Source organism: Terrapene carolina, unplaced genomic scaffold (assembly GCF_002925995.2).
Source record: "Terrapene carolina triunguis isolate 2854851 unplaced genomic scaffold, T_m_triunguis-2.0 Scaffold137, whole genome shotgun sequence".
Lineage (NCBI taxonomy): Eukaryota > Metazoa > Chordata > Testudines > Emydidae > Terrapene > Terrapene triunguis.
This window is the reverse complement of record NW_020664488.1, coordinates 534,109-553,054: the sequence shown is the minus strand read 5'-3', so window position 1 is coordinate 553,054 and position 18,946 is coordinate 534,109. Positions and strand designations below refer to the sequence as shown.

Here is an 18,946-nt window from a genome sequence, read left to right as displayed (position 1 = left end):
TAGCCAGTGACTTCCACCAGTTCAATGGTTTGATTTTTTTTTTTTTTTTTTTGAACTTTGGCAGCAGACTTGTAGTGCTTGAATATTGCTTTTAATTTAATTTAATTAATAGATGATAGTAAGTTTAGGCTTTAATAGGTGGTTATAATTTCAAATGTAATATTAAATACATTCATTTGTAAAGAGATTTAAATCCAGTTTTTAAAAAATCACTGATTTTTATGCACCCTGCAGGTAACTCTTTGAAATGCTGTCCTCTTATTTCATGTAACTAAATCACTGTTTTTGGCCCATATGTTAGCATGAAATATATCACAGGAACAACAGCTTGTAAATGTGGAAAATCCAGTCAGATCCCTGGGCTAGAACAGGCAGCTGTCATACTTCTTGTAGGCTTGCCATATTGAAAAAATAAATGTTACCTCCCTTCCTGTATGTAGGATACCAGGTCTACCATTTTATTCCATTCAGCTAGTCAGACTGGATTAGCACATAGTCAAACATCAATTACTGTGGAACGTAGGTGTACACATTGGTGTCTTCAACCTTATACTATGAAACTATCTTTGTTTTCCCTTCCATTCTAGGTTCAGAGGCTGTAGCCATGAATAATAAAGGCTTTCGACGAGGGAGTTTCCAGAGCAGCACCAGTGATGAAGACATGGTGGAGATAGCAGGAGGAGCTCTGGATTTCTCCATCACAGATGATGATCCCCCGCTGGATAGAGAGATGTTGGGAGGTAATGCTCATGTTGCCGTCTCCATTAAATTCCTCATCACTAAAATCTTTATGTAGATAATTTCAGGTTAATATGTACTACTTCGTGTGACTGTAGCAAGAGCCAGTTTCTTGGAGTGCCCAGGTTGTGGTGTAAGGGCCATATGCTTTGCTGTGTCACTCCTATTGTGACCTCAACACAATTCTCTACACTGCACTATTTTCACCTGAGTGGCTTTCTGTACAGGCTGCTGTAGTACCATATAGCAGCCAAGTGTGCACTCACCTGCTTCCATTGGCTTCTGTCACTATAAGTAAACAGTGATTGAATTAGGACTTGGGTGCAGCACAAAGTAGCCGAGTGTTTCTTTAAAAGAGAAGGTAAGATAGACTACAGAAGGTAGACTAGTGACTATTTCTAAGAGAGAAGCCAGGGCATCTCCCCATCACAGTAAACTATCTAATCCTGGCTGTACACATTTAGTGAATTGTCATACAGGGAAAGTATTTTCTCTTCTCAATCTATTTTTCTGTTTGCGTGATCTTTTAGTATATACAATAAATTAGCCTGCACTCTTTTTCTGTGTCTTCAAGGACTTGTTTTTCCTCCCCACAGTCCTTTCTAGGCACTTCACATATCACCGGGGGCAAGCAAGCAATTAATCAGTGGCTTGAGGCAGCCTGGTGTATGAGTAAAAGCAAACATGATCCCTGGGACAGTTATGACCCAGAAGCTCTATTACTCATAATTGTTCAGCCCCCATCCAAAGATCTTGGCTGCTCTTCTTTATAATGCAGCTGTTATTTGAGGCGCTCTTCAATCTCAGCAAAGCCATCTGCTTTGGTTTACTGTTTTTTAGATGTTGAAAATTGGGAATTCCCCTCTATCTTGTTCAACTGATAAATACAATGTACCTTTCACTCAGGGTGAAGTGACTCATTGAAACAGTTGCATGTAATCTGCATTGCTACAGTGCAGCCACTTCAGTAAAGCAAAGAGATAAAGGTGTTTTGAAGTTCATCAATTTATAGCATGCGGAATAAAGAACAAGGAGAAGAGGGACCCTGCCTATAGAGGACTTGTTAGAGAGAGCACTTAGAATACTCTTGGGACCTCCATACCAAAAAGATGTGCACAAATTGGAGGGGATTTAGAGAAGAGCCACAAAAATGATAAAGTGGACAAAGAGACTTGAAAGATCTAATTCTATATATCTTGGCTGATCAAAAGCTAAAGGAAATGGGGTATAATGGTCTAAAGTATTTAAGGGGCAAAATGGTAGGGAGGGAGAGAAATTGTTCAGGATAGTTGACTGGGATGTAAGTAAGAGTAAGGAGACTGAGCCAAGGAAAATTTAAGTTCTTCAGAAAGTATCTGAACAGGGAAATCTATTAGCTTGTGCCATCCCTGTTGCTGATGTCTTTTAAAACTGGGCTGAAGAAAGGACTCGAATACAACTGTGGGGACCATACTGATACTGACTAGAGGAGTTGTCTAGATCAGTGACTTCCAAACTTTTCCAGCCACATCTTCCTTTTAGACCATCAATATTTTCCATTATCCCCCTCCCATGGGAACACAAGAATTGCCATACTAGATTAGATCCAGGGACTGTCAAGCCAATACCTTATCTCCAACATTGGCCAGCATCAAATGTTTCAGAGGAAGGTTTAAAATCCCACAGTAGGCAGATGTGGCGTAATCTGCCCTATGAAGATTTCAATATCATCCCTAATAGAGTTAAACTCTGAAACATGAGATGTTGCATTCCTTCCAAAACTTGTATTATCTATAACTCTCTGGATACTCTTGTTTTCCATATAAATATTCAGTTCATCTTTTAATCTTGCTAAATTCTTTGTCTCTAACATACAGTGGCAATGAGTTCCACAGTCCATGTATTGTGTGAAAAATTATTCCATTTTGTTTTGAATTTTCCACCTTTAGTTTCATTGAATGCCCCCTTAATTCTTGTTGCAAGACTGGAAGAATAGAAAGTGTCTGATGCACCACCTCTGTACCATCCATTATTGTATTTACCTTTATCATGGCCCCTCTTATCTCCTTACTAAGGTAAATAATGCCAATTTCTTTCAAGCACTCTTCATATAAATATTTCAATGTCTCTAATCATTCTTGTCACTTCTCTAAATCTTTCCTAATTCTGCTATATCCCTGAAGTGATCAGAATAGAATTCCAGGAGAAGGTGTAGTATTGATTTATATGATGGCATTATATTTTCCATATTCTCAGTCTTGTTCTGTAATCCTCATCCCCAGTTCCTTACCCCACAAATAAATACCTAGCGCTTGTATAGCACTCTTCATCAGTAGATCTCAGTGTTTTACAAAGGAGGTCAATATTGTTAAACTCATTTTATAGATGGGGAAACTGAGGCACAGAGGGCAAGTGACTTACCCAAGGTCACTCAGTAGATGCGTGGCAGAGTAAGGAATAGAACCCGGGTCTCATGAGACCCAGTCCAGTGCTGTATTCACTATGGCACACTGCTTACAATTACTAGACAAGACTTTTTGTTCTGCATATTGCTAACGTACACAAAAATGTGCATTTGCATACATTTTCATTCAAAAGGTACTTCAGTTTTTATGAAGTGTAATAACTTTCTGTATTCTTGTTAATGATAAGATGTATGAGTCTATGAGGAGTTGCAAATCAGTTGTAAATGCATTGTGAAGGTTGTCAGACCCAAGTAGCTAGTTCTCAACCTTCTGGGGTGGTGGTGCTTGGTTTTTAATGGCAGCAATTCTTAAAACACTGAAAACAGGAAGCAAACAGAAGTATTACTCTTAGAGCCTATGAAAAAAGTGATGGACATTCACATTTCACTGAGTACCAAAACTGATTGATGTCTTCCCTTTCCAACCGTACCTCCAGTGAGTCCTTGCAAGACAAGTCCATCAATACAGCGTGCACATCTGGTGGCAGTGTGGCTCAACAAAGGGGTTTCAAATCAATCTCCTTCCAGTTTGCCTCATCCTCAGGGAAGCATTCTTTTGGTTTTGATCTAAAGTTGTAGCATGCAGGGCCTGTATTGAGCTGAGTGGAGCCGTTTACAACTCCTGGAGCTGTGGTGTCACCTATCTGCAGATTCAGGCAAGCATTACTACATTGTGTTAGCCTTGTAAACATGAGTAGATCGTTATCTCCACAACCCTGTGGGGGGGAGAAAGGGGGGGGGAGGAAGGAAGGTGTCTGCAACCCTTCTGAAAAGTGTTTGCAGTGTCCCAACCCCTCACGGGGGCCACCTCCCCCACTTTGGGAATCGTTGATCTAGGATCCCCAAACAGGACTGGTGCCCACAGTTCAAGAAGGAGATTGATAAATTGGAGAGGATTCAGAGAAGAGCCTCAAGAATGTTAGGAAACCTGTCTTATAGCGATAGACTCAAAGTGCTCAATCTATTTAGCTTAACAAACAGAAGGTTAAGGAGTGACTTGACTAGTCTATAAGTTTCTACACGGGGAACAAATATTGAATAGTGGGCTCTTCACTCTAGCAGAGAAAGGTCTAACATGATCCAATGTCTGGAAGTTGAAGCTAGGCAAATTCCGACTGGAAATAAGGCACATTTTAAACAATGAGAATAATTAACCATCAGAACAATTCATCAAGGGTCGTGGTGGATTTTCCACAGTGATGATTTTTAAATCGAGATTGGATGCGTTTCTAAAAGATCTACTCTAGAAATTATTTTGGGGAGGTTTTATGGTGTGTGTAATACAGAAGGTCAGACTAGATAATCACAGTGGTCCCTTCTGATCTTAGAAACTATAAATCTGTGAACTAGGCCCCATGTCTTTTGTGCTATTCATGAATCCGTGACTATATGTCTATATTATGGCGACTATAACAGCATACTTATGTTGGCATAGCTCCATAGTGTAGACACAACCTACCAACAGAGAGGTTTTTTCTGTTGGTGTTGGAACACCCTCTCCCCAAATGAAGTTAGCTATGTTGACAGAAGCCCTCTTCTGGGGATTTTGTTGGCATAGCTGTGGGTCAGGGATGTGGGTTTTTTCACACCCTTTATTGATGTAGCTATGCCAATATAATTTTTCTATGTAGATCAGGCCTAACTTGTAGTTCAGAACCATCTGTCTAATGTTACTGTCCTTCAAGGGGGATATGCACACTTATCATGCAGCATAGACTTCATCTCACCCACTGGTGTAGAACTATAATATCTCACTATACAGTAACTTTGTCTTATTTTTGAGAGTCAGACTATCAGACATGTCAGTTTTCAAAAGCGTCAAAAATGACGTGGAATAAAAATTCAGGTTATCAAATTTGCTTTAAGGAGTATACTAGATGCACTTTTGGTAACATGTACAGAATTTTAAAATATAAAATCTTCTACTGAGTTTGGCGGTGGATTTATAGGTACCTTTAACTTATTACTAACATTTACAAACCAGCATGATTTGCCAATGGACTTGTAAACACTGCTTCTTTCCTATATCTTGGTGCTGTTCCATCTATGTCCATACTTGGATTTCAGCAGATTTCAAAAATGAGTAACTTTCTTTAACTACCTCTTGCAGAGCTAATTTAGTGCCTCTCAATGGACTAATTTTATTCTGTCCAGTTGGGTCCAATTCAGAAAAAAAGAAGGTAGAAGGAATAAAAATATTGTAATGCTTGAGATGCATTAATATTCCGAGCGGCTTTCCTCCCCCCCTCCCCCTTGCTTTCCTGCACACTGATGGAGATGGTCAGCTGTAACTACTGTTGTTTTTTCCACTTAAAGGAGTTGGCTTGTACACAAACCACAACTGGGTGGAAAACCACACAAGAGATCCATAGATGGTTAATGGAAACACTTTAAAGAGGGTGTCACTGAGACTTATATTTGCTTAGAGCTTGGGATTAACTTTAAAATGTCCTTTAATGTTCCCAAAATGTTTTTCTTAGCGAGCCTTTTCTTTTCCTTCCATGTGTCCCAGATTGAGCAGTATCTGGTGTTTTTTTCTGTGTGCTGGTACTTTCCTCAACTCGTTTTGCCCATTGTGCATCTCCCATGTACCAGTGTATGGCAGCGGAGGGGGAAGTGGATCATTTTTGTTTTGTTCTTCAATCTCTTAATTAAAAAAAAAACAAAACAACAACGCCAGTCCATGGAGCAGCTGTCTGGGTACACAAACAGCAATATGGCCAAACTTCTTTGGATTTTTCTTGGCTAATGTCCCTTCTAGAGCTGGGCAGGAAACCACATTAAAGTACATGATGGAACTTTTAATGGAAGGCAGAATGGTCCACGTGGACATTTAGCGCATGGCAGGCTAATGTGAGGTGGATTTAAATCCCGGCCTGTTGCAACCTAAAAGTCGTTTTTGTGAAGACAGGCCCAAAGGGTCTGGTGAGAAATCTTATGATATTTTGATAACGTACATAAAAATAAGCTGTATAGTAGATACAGGAAAGATGTTTAGTAACAGGGCCATTTTCAGGCAGCAGCAGAAATACCTCACCTTGTTCTGCTTTTTGTTACATCTGTCGGATAATCTAGATCTTTTCCTCACTCTTCCCACTGAAAGAAACCCACTGTCGGGCACTTCTTCCCTATTAAATAAACAAGCATTTTTTAATTCATGGAATCCAGTCTGCACTGACCCCATGTTTGATGGTAGACCAGTTCTTCAGCATGATAAAATTGTAGTTTTGCTAACTCTTACCGTTTTATTGAGAATCTTATAATAGGAAGAACATGAGAGCTGCCATATTGGACCAGATCACATATTCTTGCTGAGTTTCCTGTCTCCAGCAGTTGCTGGTACCAGAGCTTCACGGGGAGTGTACTGAATAGGGCAACTCTACAATGATCCACCCATGTCTTCCCTTCCCAGCTTCTGGTAGAGAGGTTTAGGGTCTCCCCATGTGTGGGGTTGCGTCCCTGACCATCTAGGCTAATAGCCATTGATGAATCTATCCTCCATGAACTTCTGTAGTTTTTTTTTAACCCAGTTATACTTTTGGCCTTCACAACATCCCTTGGCAATGAGTTCCACAGGTTAGTTGTGCATAGTGTGAAAATTTTCTTCATCTTGTTTGTATTAAATCTGCTGTCTGTTGATTTCATTTGGTGACCCCTGGTTTTTGTATTGTGTGAAAGGGTAAAGAGCACTTCCCTATTCACTTTTTCCACACCATTCATTGTTATAGACCTCTCATATCTTCCTTTAATCAACTGTTTTCAGATGCACAGCCCTAATCTTTAGTCTCTCCTCCCTTGATAGTCCTTGTTGCCCTTCTCTGAACCTTTTCTGTTTCTTCTACATTTTTTTTGAGCTGGAGCGACCAGATCTGGCCACAGTATTTATATAGTGGCATTACAATATTTTCTGTCTTAATTTCTATCCCTTTCCTAATAGTTCCTAACATACTGTTAGCCTTTTTGAATGCTGCCGCCCATTGAGCGGTTGTTTTCAAAGAACTATCTGTGGTGACTCCCAAGATCTTTCTTGGGTGTTTACTACTCATTTAAACCCACTGTATATGTATAGTTGGGATTGTCTTTTCCAGTGTGCGTTTCTTTGCACTTGTCAGTGTTGAATTTCATCTGCCAGTTTTGTTGCTCATTGAGGAGGAGTTGTAGCCATGTCAGTCCCAGGATATTAGAGAGACAAGGTGGGTGAGGTAGTATCTTTGATTGAACCATCTTCTGTTGGTGAGAGAGACAAGCTTTCGAGCTACTCGGAGCTCTTCTTGAGGTCTGGGAAAGGTACTCAGAGTGTCGCAGCTAAATACAAGAATGAACAGATAGTTTAGCGTAAGTAGTTAGCAATTATTCTAAGGGACCATTCAAGGTGAAGTGGCCAGTTAACACACCCCTAGTCATAGGACAAAAGGGGGGGGTTAGTGGGTTACAGATTGTTGTAATAACCCATACATCCAGTGTCTTTATTAAGACCATGATTTTAGTGTCTAGCAAAGTTATAGCCTTGTGTCTCATTTTGTTGCCCAGTCACATGGTTCTGTGAGATCCCTCTGTAGCTCCCTGAGTCTGCTTTGGACTTACAAAATTATTAAAGACAGTTATCTGCAAACTTTGCCACCTCACTGTTCACTCCTCCCTCTTCCAGATCACCAATAATTATGTTGAACAGTACAGATCCTTGGGGGGCTTTGCTGTTCACCTCTCTCCATTGTGAAAACTGATAATTTATTCCTACCTTTTGTTTTCTCTTTTTCAATCAGTTACTGATCCATGAGAGGACCTTCGCTCTTATCCCAAGGCTACATAATTTTCTTAAGAGCTTTTGATAAGGGACCTTGTCAAAGGCTTTCTGAAAATCCAAGTACACTATATTGACTGGATCACCCTCATCCACATGCTTATTGACTCCCTCAAAGAATTGTAATAGATTGATGAGGCATGACTTCCCTTTACAAAAGCTATGTTGACTCTTCTTGGACATACTATGTTTACCTTGGTGTCTGATCATTCTGTTCTTTACTATAGTTTCTACCAATTTGCCTGGTACTGAAGTTAGGCTTATCGGCCAATAATTTCCAGGATCAGCTGTGGAGCCCTTTTTAAAAATTGGCATTACATTAACTACCTTCCAGTCATCTAGTATAGAGACTGATTTCAGTGATAGCTTACATGCCACCATTAGTAGTTATGCAGTTTCGAATTTGAGTTCCTTCAGAAATCTTGTGTGAATAGCATCTGGTCCTGGTGACCTGTTGTTGTTCAGTTGATCAGTTGTTCTAAATCCCTTTTCTTATTGACATATATATTTGGGACAGTACTTTGGATTTGTTGCCTAAAAATAATAGCTCTGATGTGGGTATCTCCCCCACATCCTCCGCACTGAAGATCAATGCGAAGAATTCAATTACCTTCTATGCAATGGCCCTGTCTTCCTTGAGTGCTTCTTTAGCACCTTTGTCAGTTAGTGCGCTCTTTCACCAGCAGAAGTTGGTCCAATAAAAAAATATTGCATCACCCACCTTGTTTCTCTAATGTCCTGGGACCAACACAGGTACGACAACACTACAAACAACAATGAAACAGAACAGAAAGGCAGCTACGTTGCTGTGAAAAGGCAGAACTGAAATGGAATGTTTCTTTCCTGCTGATTTTCAAAGTGGGGAAACATTCAATATTGAGTTATTTCTGCAGCAAGATTCAGCAAGTATTTAATATTTTTGGAGGAGAAAGTGGGTAAATGCAGTTTTGTTCTCAGTTGGGCCTTGTAAGGAAGCTTTTGTTAGTCCGGAGTTAATTGGGATGGTAAATGTAATTGTCTAAGTTTATGCAAATACTTGCAACTTGCCTGGAATGGTACTCAATTCTCCTCTTCCTTATTTAATTAATAGGGAAATTTACTTTCCATCTCAGTTTTGTCTTTTTATGGGAACATGACTGCTTCTATGAGGAAAGCTCAATGGGATCAATCACTTCCAGTGAAATGTTGAAGCTTCCATGGGTATATCTTTAATATTAGTTTTGGATGTGCGTATATAACATGAAAATATAGGACACTTAATATGGTATAAATGTGGTGTTAGCACTCATTTGGTATGACCTGACTGGAGCATTGAATGATTTTTAACTACACCTCTACCCCAATATAACGCGACCCGATATAACACGAATTTGGATATAACATGGTAAAGCAGCACTCCCGGGGGGCGGGGCTGCACACTCTGGCAGATCAAAGCAAGTTCGATATAACGCGGTGTCACCTATAACACGGTAAGATTTTTTTGGCTCCCAAGGACAGCGTTATATTGGTGTAGAGGTGTACTTATTTTCTAGCATTTTGTAGCTTGTGTAGATGGGATGAGGAGTTTAGCAACTTCAACTCTAGGCCAGGATAGCATATATAATACATAGAAACTATGTGCATTTATTTATATATTCCCCCAATAATATATAGATATAAATGCACATAGTTGTCATGAAACTACTTAGGTTCTTATATAACCATCGCTACAGGAAATCAGGTGCTAAGATACTACAAAGAATTCTTAAATCTGGAGTGTGTTAACATGGAAAGAAATAAAGCAGTCACCAAGAGGGGATTTTAAATATTTTGGTGATTGTTAACTTTACTAGCTTGTCCATTGAATTCAGGATTTTTTTGTTTAGGAATACAGTGAGATGTTTGGGCACCAGGTATATAACCTACCCTCTAAAACTGCAACAGCAGCACGTATCTTTGTGAGCTAGGAGTTTTAATTATTGAACCTCTGTCTTAGCAAACCACCACTTGCAGATACTGGAGAATGCAGCAGCATGCTTGCAGGCAGAATTGAGCAGTGGTGATAATAATATACTTATCCTGCACTCTGTGCTGGCTGCCTGTAAAGAGATGAGCTGTTGTGTTTTAAAGCTTCTTAATTTAGAATCTAACTGGTCTATCTTCTCTGACACCACATGTCTTTTTAGGGGTCTACTATTGTAAATTACATTGGCAAGTAATGAGATTTTTGCTATGGCAGTTCCTATGGTGAAGAACTTATCCCAAACATCTGCTTTAGGTCATCCTTCCCCTTTTTTTAATACATATAAAAACACTGGAAACTGCCTTTTCCCCCCTCAGAGGTGTTTTAGTTATATGTAGGACCTACACTAAGTATCTCATTTATTATTTAATTTTCAATATACTGAATTGGAACAAGGCATTTCTAGCCGTTCTTCTTTGAGTGATTGCTCCTGTGTATTACACAGTAAGTGTGCGTTCTCGCCACGTGCACTGGTGCCGGAAGTTTTTCCCTTAGCAACATCCGTAGTGGGGGAGTACTGCTGCGACCCCTGGAGTGGCGCCGACATATCGTGCTATAAAGGGGGCTGCGTGCTCCCCCCACCCTCAGTTCCTTCTTGCCGCCAGTGAAGGTAGTCGGAACTTGTGCTCCAGCTTTGCTGCAGCAATTCTAGCCTTAGTGGTATCCAGCTTTCCCTGAAGTTACTTATTGAACTTTTCTCTGTTCGTGCTGGGCTCGGGGCATATCCCGTGGCCCAGGCTTCAAGTCGTGCGACTCTTGTCGCAATCCTATGCCCAGAAGCGATCCACATACTCAGTGTCTTCGCTGTCTGGGCGAGGCTCACATTAGTGAGAAGTATAAAATTTGCCGCTCCTTCAAGCCCCAAACAAAGAGGGAGCGTGAGATCCGACTCCGAGCTCTCCTAATGGAGTCAGCATTGGCACTGGCGTGTCGAGCCAACCCCGCGCCGGGCACCTCATCCTCGGCGTGCAGCGAAGCGCCCCAGGCGCTCTGTCCTGATTCCGTGCCCGGTACCGCGTCGTCTGTGCGCAGCGAGGCCCCGTCGACGAGCCGGCACCGCTCCCCTTCTAAGACGCAAGGGAAGACTCAGCGGCGCTGGGAGAAAGATCGGGGTGAGGCTAGACCCACGTTGGGCAGCCCACGATCCCCATCGGGACCGAGACCTCCGACTCGGGTAGAGCGGAGTAGTCCGGTGCCGTCCACGTGCGCCTCGCCAGAGGTGAGAGTGCCTTCGACGCCGGAGGCAGCTTAGGCCGCGTGCGACATCATGACACTTCCAGTACCGGGAGCGCCGCTCCAGTTGGGTCCCCGATCCTGTGGGAAGCCTACGCTCAGTGCCCATCGACCCTCTCCGGACGTCTAAGAGGTCGAGATACCATCCCGAGTTCAAGGGCTGAGCCGCGGACCTCGGTGCGCCTCCACGCTGCGAGCAGGATCGTCTGCAAGCGAGCTTTCCACCTCCACTCCGGGAGACCGTAGGGGAGGCACTAAGAGACGGCGCCGCTCCTCTTTGAGCCTTGACCGCAGGGACAGGTCTCGTTGTCGTCGGCACCGCCGTTCCCGCTCCGGCACCTGCCGTGGAAGGCGCTACGCCCGGAGCTCGTCACGGGAATCCCAGGCACTGAGGCGTCGTAGTCTTGGGCACCGGAGGCACTACGGGGACAGCACCCCCGACTCCTACCTGTCGTCCTCCAGGGGCCGGAGACGTCATGTACGGGACTGCTCCCGCCGTTCGTACAGCACCGTCCGCTCATCCCGGACTTTGGCTTCGCCACGCAGCCGCCCCTCGTTGAGCCGCTCAGTGCCGCAGGACCAGCCGGCCCTTCTGGGCCACCTCGCATCCCAGGGCCAGGCCATTCCCTGGCAGGGACAGTGGTGTCAGTGGGCACTGTGGCCCCAGGCACCAGCACCGCCGAGACACCGCTCCGTGGCGGGAGCGTCCCAGACCCAGCCTATGTCACTGCCTCGGCACCACGATGAGGCAGTGGGCACCGACCCTCCGACACCGACTCGGGCCCCGGGTCAGGACGTCGAGCTTGCGGTACAGCCAGGTGCAGACGACACCGCGGCACCGACCTCCTCGGCGCCGGACGACTCCATGGCACCACCACCTCCGGTCTCTCAGGAGGATTTCAAGGCCCACCAGGAGCTACTCAGGAGGGTGGCATCAAACCTCCAGCTCCAGGCCGAGGAGATGGAGGAGCCATCGGACACATTGTTTAATGTCCTGACCTCCTCAACGACGGGGCGTGTGGCCCTCCCGCTCCATCAGGGGGTGGCCAATATTACTACTGGCCTCTGGCAAACCCCGGCATCTCTGTCTGATCTCCAAAAAGGCCAAACGGAAGTACTTTGTGCCCACAAAGGGGCACGAGTACTTATACTCCCACCCAACTCCGAATCTCTAGTGGTGGAGTCGGTGAACCACTGAGAGCGGCACGGCTAACCCGCTCCTACCCCTAAGGACAAAGACGCTCGCAGGCTGGATTCCTTTGGGAGAAAAGTTTATTAGTCTGCGAGCTTTCAGCTCAGAGTGGCCAACCACCAGGCACTCTTGAGCAGATATGATTTTAACCTGTGGGGGTCCCTTGCCAAGTTTGAGCCCTCCCTCCTCGAGAAGGACAGGAAGGAGTTCCGGGCCCTTGTTGATGAGGGTGCGGTGGCGGCTGAAGCAGCACTCCAGGCGGCCTCCGATGCGATGGACACGGCCGCTTGTTCGATGGCCGCAGCGATCTCCATGAGAAAGGCCAGACAGCGAAAGCCAGGACGCCTATCAGCTGAGTCCTAGTTGATCACGCAGGACCTGCCGTTCGATGGTCGGGCCCTGTTTGCAGATCAAACAGATACGCGTCTGCATGGGATGAAAGACTCCCGTACTACCCTGCAGACGCTGGGCCTGTACGTCCCGCCAGCCAAGGACAAGCCCAGGCCTCACACCTCCACTCCACAGGCTCGGGGTAGATATGAGCCCCCGCCTAAGAAGCAGCGGGAGCAGAGGCGCCGGTCACAATGCCAATCCCGCTCGGCCCCTCTTCCGGGGCCCTCTAAGGCCAGGAGGCCAGGGAAGCGGTGTTTTTGACTGCTTGCGGGGGGTCACCGGGCTTGTTGCCAGGTTACCCCCCCCGTTAATAAAGTTCAGGTTTGCAAATCGTTTACCTGCCTTCCGTTTGCAGTGGTCCCGTATTACTACGGACCGCTGGGTCCTCAACACTGTATCCCTGGGGTACAGGTTGCAGTTTGTTTCACCCCCTCCAAATTGCCCTCCGGCCAGGGAGGCGGCAGAGGACCCGGAACATGCGCTCCTCCTAGGTCAGGAGGTACAGCGCCTCCTCTCCCTGGGAGCCGTAGAGAGGGTACCTTGGGAATTCCAGGGCAAGGGATTCTATTCTAGGTATTTCCTCATCCCGAAGGCGAAGGGCGGGCTTCAGCCCATCCTCAATCTGCGGAAGCTCAACCAGTTCTTGGTACGCTGCAAATTCCGCATGGTGTCCCTAGCCCATTCCCTCCCTAGACCCGGGGGATTGGTTTGCAGCGCTGGACCTTCAGGATGCCTACTTCCACATCCACATTTTCGAAGGTCACAGGCACTTCCTCCGTTTCCTGGTGGGTCAGGACCACTACCAGCTTACGGTCCTCCCCTTTGGCTTCTCGACGGCCCCGAGGGTTTTCACCAAATGTATGGTGGTGGTAGCGGCCCACCTCAGGAGGAGAGGGCTGCAGGTCTTTCCCTACCTGGACGATTGGCTGCTCAAGGGCAAGTCCCGGTCCCAGGTGCAGCAGCAAGTATCCCTCTTGCTACGCACCTGCTCCGCTCTGGGCCTAGAGGTAAATGAGGAGAAATCCACGTTAGTTCCAGTCCAGCTCATAGAATTCATAGGAGCGCTGCTGGACTCCCAGGCGGCCACGGCCTCCCTTCCAAGGGACAGGTTCGAGGCGCTCAGAGGCCTTGTCGCCTCGGTCACGGCCTTCCCGGTAACCACAGCTCGGATATGCCTTCAAATCCTCGGCCATATGGCAGCATGCACAACAGTGGTGCAACATGCCAGGCTCCGGATGAGGCCCCTCCAACTCTGGTTGGCCTCCCGCTATTCCCAGGCCAGGGACTGCCTGGACAAGGTTGTCACGGTACCGCCGACAGTGGTTGCAGACCTCCAATGGTGGTCCCTCCCGAGCAACATGCTCCGGGGTATCCCCTTCCGAGACACCTCTCCCTCACTAGATCTAGTGTCGGATGCCTCGGACCTGGGCTGGGGAGCCCACGTGGGGGACGTCAGAACCCAGAGTATGTGGTCACCCGAGGAACAGACCCTGCACATAAACGTCAGGGAACTCAGGGCTGTGCGCCTGGCGTGCCTGGCCTTTCGCCAGCACTTGCAAGGGAACGTGGTCAGTGTCCTCACGGACAACACCACCGCAATGTATTACATCAACAGGCAAGGGGGCACGTGCTCCAGGGCCTTATGCCAGGAAGCCCAACTCCTGTGGGAGTTCTGTATAGCCCACAACATCCTCCTCCGAGCGTTCCACCTACCCGGCGAGAGCAACACGCTCGCAGATCGCCTGAGCAGGGTGTTCTAACATCCACACGAGTGGTCCCTGCACAAGGAGGTGGCAGAATGGATTTTCCTTCAGTGGGGCACTCCCCAGGTGGACCTATTCGCCACCGCCCAGAACTGCCTGTGTCCCAGGTTCTGCTCCAGGATGATAGAAGGCGATGGGGCCATGACGGACGCGTTCCTGCTCGATTGATCGGGGCCCCTGATGTACGCCTTCCCGCCCTTCCCCCCTCATAGGCAGGGTCCTACAGAAGGTGAAGTCGGATGGGGCGAGAATTATCCTGATAGCCCCGGATTGGGCCTGTCAACATTGGTACGGGACCCTACTGCAACTCTTGGCGTCCCCCCCTCGCAGGCTGCTGCTCCGCCCGGACCTCCTCTCCCAGGAGGGAGGTCATCTTCTCCATCCCAACCTGACCCCGCTCCACCTGACGGCGTGGCTGCTCCGTGGCTAGATGCGGAGGAGGGGAGGTGTACCGAGGCTGTTAGACGGGTCCTGTTTGAAAGCAGGAAGCCATCCACGCAGAGGACCTACCTGGCAAAGTGGTATCGGTTCTCCTCATGGGCGAGGGAGAGAGGTTCCTCCCCCGCGTCCGCTCCGCTCCAGCTGGTCCCTTAGGACCCAAGGGCTAGCCTCCTCCTCGATCAGGGTGCACCTGGCGGCCATTTCGGCCTTCCACCCTCCGGTGGCGGGACAGTCAGTGTTCTCCCACCACATGACTTCCAGGTTTTTAAAGAGTTTGGACAGAGCGTTCCCTTATGCTAGACCTCCGGTTTCCCCTTGGGACCTGAACCTCGTTCTGTCACGCCTCACGGGACCTCACTTTGAGCCCTTGACCACTTGTTCCTGGTCCCACTTATCTGAGAAAGTGGCGTTTTTGGTGGCTATCACCTCAGCTTGCAGGGTTTCGGAGCTTAGGGCGCTGACCTCGGAACCCCCGTACACTGTCTTCCATAAGGGGAAGGTACAGCTTCGCCCGCACCCGGCCTTCCTGCCGAAGGTGGTCTCGGCGTTTCATATGGACCCAGGACATTTTCCTGCCAGTCCTGTATTCTAAGCCCCATTCCTCCAATGAGGAACGCCGCCTACACATGCTAGATGTGCGTAGGGCTTTGGCCTTTTACTTAGATCGAACAAGGCCATTTTGGGCATCCCCTCAGCTTTTCATTGCTACGGCCGAGCGCATGAGAGGGCAACCGGTTTCCACCCAGCGGATTTCCCGCTGGATCACCTCGTGCATACGCATGTGTTATGACCTGGCTGGGGTTCCCCCGTCTCCTATTGTTAAGGCGCATTCGATGAGAGCCCAGGCCTCGTCTGTGGCCTATGTGGCTTATGTCCCTATTCAGGACATCTGCAGGGCTGCTACATGGTCCTCTGTCCATACTTTCGCATTGCACTATGCGATCGTCTCCCAAGCAAGGGATGACGCCGGGTTTGGTAGGGCGGTGCGCCCCCCGGGTAACCCGTAACCTTTATCATTTAGAACTCCTACCCACCTCCGTCAGGTATAGCTTGGAGTCACCTACTGTGGAATACACAGGAGCAATCACTCGAAGAGGAAAGGACAGTTACCTGTTCCGTAACTGGCGTTCTTCGAGATGTGTTGCTCCTGTCTATTCCACATCCCACCCTCCTTCCCCTCTGTGTCAGAGTTGTCTGGCAAGAAGGAACTGAGGGTGGGGGGAGCACGCAGCTCCCTTTATAGCGCGATATGTCGGCGCCACTCCAAGGGTCGCAGCGGTGCTCCCCCACTATGGATGCTGCTAAGGGAAAAACTTCCAGCACTGGTGCATGTGGCGAGCACGCACACCTACTGTGGAATAGACAGGAGCAACACATCTCAAAGAACGCCAGTTATGGAACAGGTAACTGTCCTTTTTTAAAGGCAAGTTTCGATCTGAGGCCTTAACATCTTGATGGGAAAAAACAAAACAACTTAGGTTCAAAATGTTTCAGAAGTAGAATACTGTTATGAGCTGGTCAAAACCTTATTATGGGTTGCATTAAAACTCTTTAAGCAGATGTGTGAATGAGACCTCCATTTAAATCCATTGTAAGAGATGGGCAACACCTAAAACAAAGTCTAATAATCTGCCCCAAAACTAGCACCAGGTGGGCAAACTGTTTGCCTGAGTATAGTGACCAGGTGGGTAGGTTTGAGAGCGCGCACATATACACACTGAGAACAGGCTGAGAGAGAGAGAGAGCCTGGAGGAAAAGCTGAAAGCTTGTGGCTGCCCTGGAAGAAACCAGGGGAGTTTTTGGGGTTGGGATGCAGGCTGAAAAGACTGCTCTTGGTGCTGTGAGCTAAAGGAGGGCTGGTCTACACTACACAGATTGACATAAGGCTGCTTATGTCGACCTAATTATGTCAGTGTCTACACTACAGCCTTCCTCCCGCCAATGTAAGTGCCCTACTACACTGATGTAATAACTCCTCCTCCACGAGAGGTGTAAGGCTTATCTCGGTGTAGTTAGGGTGACTGTGTCTGTGTAGACACTGCATCCCTTACATTGGCGTTTAGCTGTCTTGTCAATTTCACAGCAGGAGCATGAAATTGACAAGAAAGCGGGGCTGCTAGAGCCCAGGTCCTCCTGGAGAGCTGGGTGGCTGGACCCCTCTCCCGTCTGGGAGCCAGGGCAAGAAGCCCTGGTGGCTTCCCCTCCAGCCCTGGCTGGGAGCTGGGACCAGAAGCCCCAGCAGCTTCGGTGAGCTGTGAAATTGACAAGGCTGCCCAGCTGCCAGTGGGGAGCGGGGGGGGGGGGGGGGGGGAGGGGGAGGAGCTGAGAAGCAGGAGCAGCTGGACCCCACTCCCCTGGGGTGAGAAGCTCTGGGTGGCTTCCCTTGGCTCCTGCTGGGGAGCAGGGGTGGGGGCAGCCAAATGAGAGCCCCAGAGCCTGTGTGGCAACCAGGCTCCTGGCAGGGAGTTGCCAGTGGAGCTGAGAGACCAGGCTCTCAGCTCCCCCACACTGCCCTTCTTAGGTTGGTGGAAGCGCTCCTGGTGAGGATCCAAGGAGGAGAGATGGACTGCAGTGGCTGAAAGTCAACTTAATATAGGTTGACTTACATTTCTAGTGTTGACATACCCGAAGCTGTTTCCTGCTTCTAAGTTCCATCTGTGTTCAGAGAGTCAGGACTTTGTATGTCCTTTGTAAACAAGCAAAACTGCATCAGTGAAATATCTGGCAACCACCAATTTCCACTCCCAGCTGAAACACCCACAGGGCCCCAAACTTTGACTAACCACTTTGGTTGCAAAGGGGCAGAAAATCTGTTAGTTTGTCAGATTTAAGGTGTCTAATGCTGCACTAGCTTTGTCGCCAAGAAGTGACTCAGTGATTATATAATTACTCTGACTGCACCTCTGTGACCTGAGTGAATCCTGTAACTTCCAATTTGGACTTTTGTGCAGGACTAAAGAGAAACGAGCCACATTCTCCTTGATTACCCACTCTGACAGTGAAGTTATGCCCGAACTGTAACTTCTACATTTGTTCTGCAGAAGAACCCACAGACACATTCATCCAGTTGTGCCAAATTCTAACAGCGTTTCTCATACCATGTGGCAAGCGAATCTTCAGCTCTAATTAGTCTAAGCTGTTGTTTGCACCCCAGCAGCTGTGCTAACCTGCCAGGCAGAGGGTTAGATTTGGAATGCTACATATTTCTGTCCGCCTCTAATACTCCATTCAACTTGCTTCCCTAAGTGCTGGATGAATCCAGAAGAAAGCAACGTGGATTTTAATCTTAACCCTTTGGCTAATGGTGGTTGCTGCAGCCTCCTGGGACAGGGCAGCTTTTCTTTGATGCCTTCCAAGGGGATGCGCTGACAGTGTTATGCTCTGTTTATCAGGTACATGAGTCAGCATGAGGTTGCCCATGTCAGAGGTGAAACTAGATTTAGTAGCTTTGGTTTGGTTCATTAGTTTGCATGTGAAACGCCAGCCGCTGTCTGTCCCCGTACACTAGTCCATTGGCTCTGGTCTCATAAGCTTGTTGGGATAGTGATGCAAACATGCTGTGTTTGAGTAGGAAATGTGAGGATGTGACATGAGTGCTCTTGGGACACAGATGTGCCTGTTCACTTAAAAAAACCAAACCAAACAAAAAAAAGAAACCCTAGTGCCTTGGTGGTATGTATTAGGTTGCTGAGGAGGAAAGGTGGGGTTTTTCCATGGTTGGAAGGGTTGCTTGCTTTTGGTCTTGAATGGGAGAAAGTTGGTCTTTAAGGTGGGCTGCTGTTAAATTTTCAGCCTCCCCAAGAGTTTTGGAGAGATGCTTTTATGGATAACAAGAATATCCAAAATGATGATAGCAAGGAATTCTGGAAGGGATATAAATCCTCCTGCTGCAGGTAACACTGCTCTACAGCCAAAATGCTTCTGAAATAAATGTAGTCAA

The 18,946-nt window shown here is 47.2% G+C and overlaps 1 protein-coding gene across 2 annotated transcripts in view; it reads left to right on the top strand.

Annotated features, from left to right (window-relative positions):
* Nucleotides 1-18,946, top strand: part of LOC112120748 (H(+)/Cl(-) exchange transporter 5) — a 121,140-nt gene that overhangs the window by 53,921 nt on the left and 48,273 nt on the right. For both annotated transcript variants that reach the window (XM_026653365.1, XM_026653363.1), the window contains exon 2: nt 588-740. In XM_026653365.1, coding sequence (XP_026509150.1) covers nt 605-740 — 136 coding nt within the window. In that variant the 5' untranslated portion in view covers nt 588-604. The remainder of the gene's footprint in view (nt 1-587; nt 741-18,946) is intronic.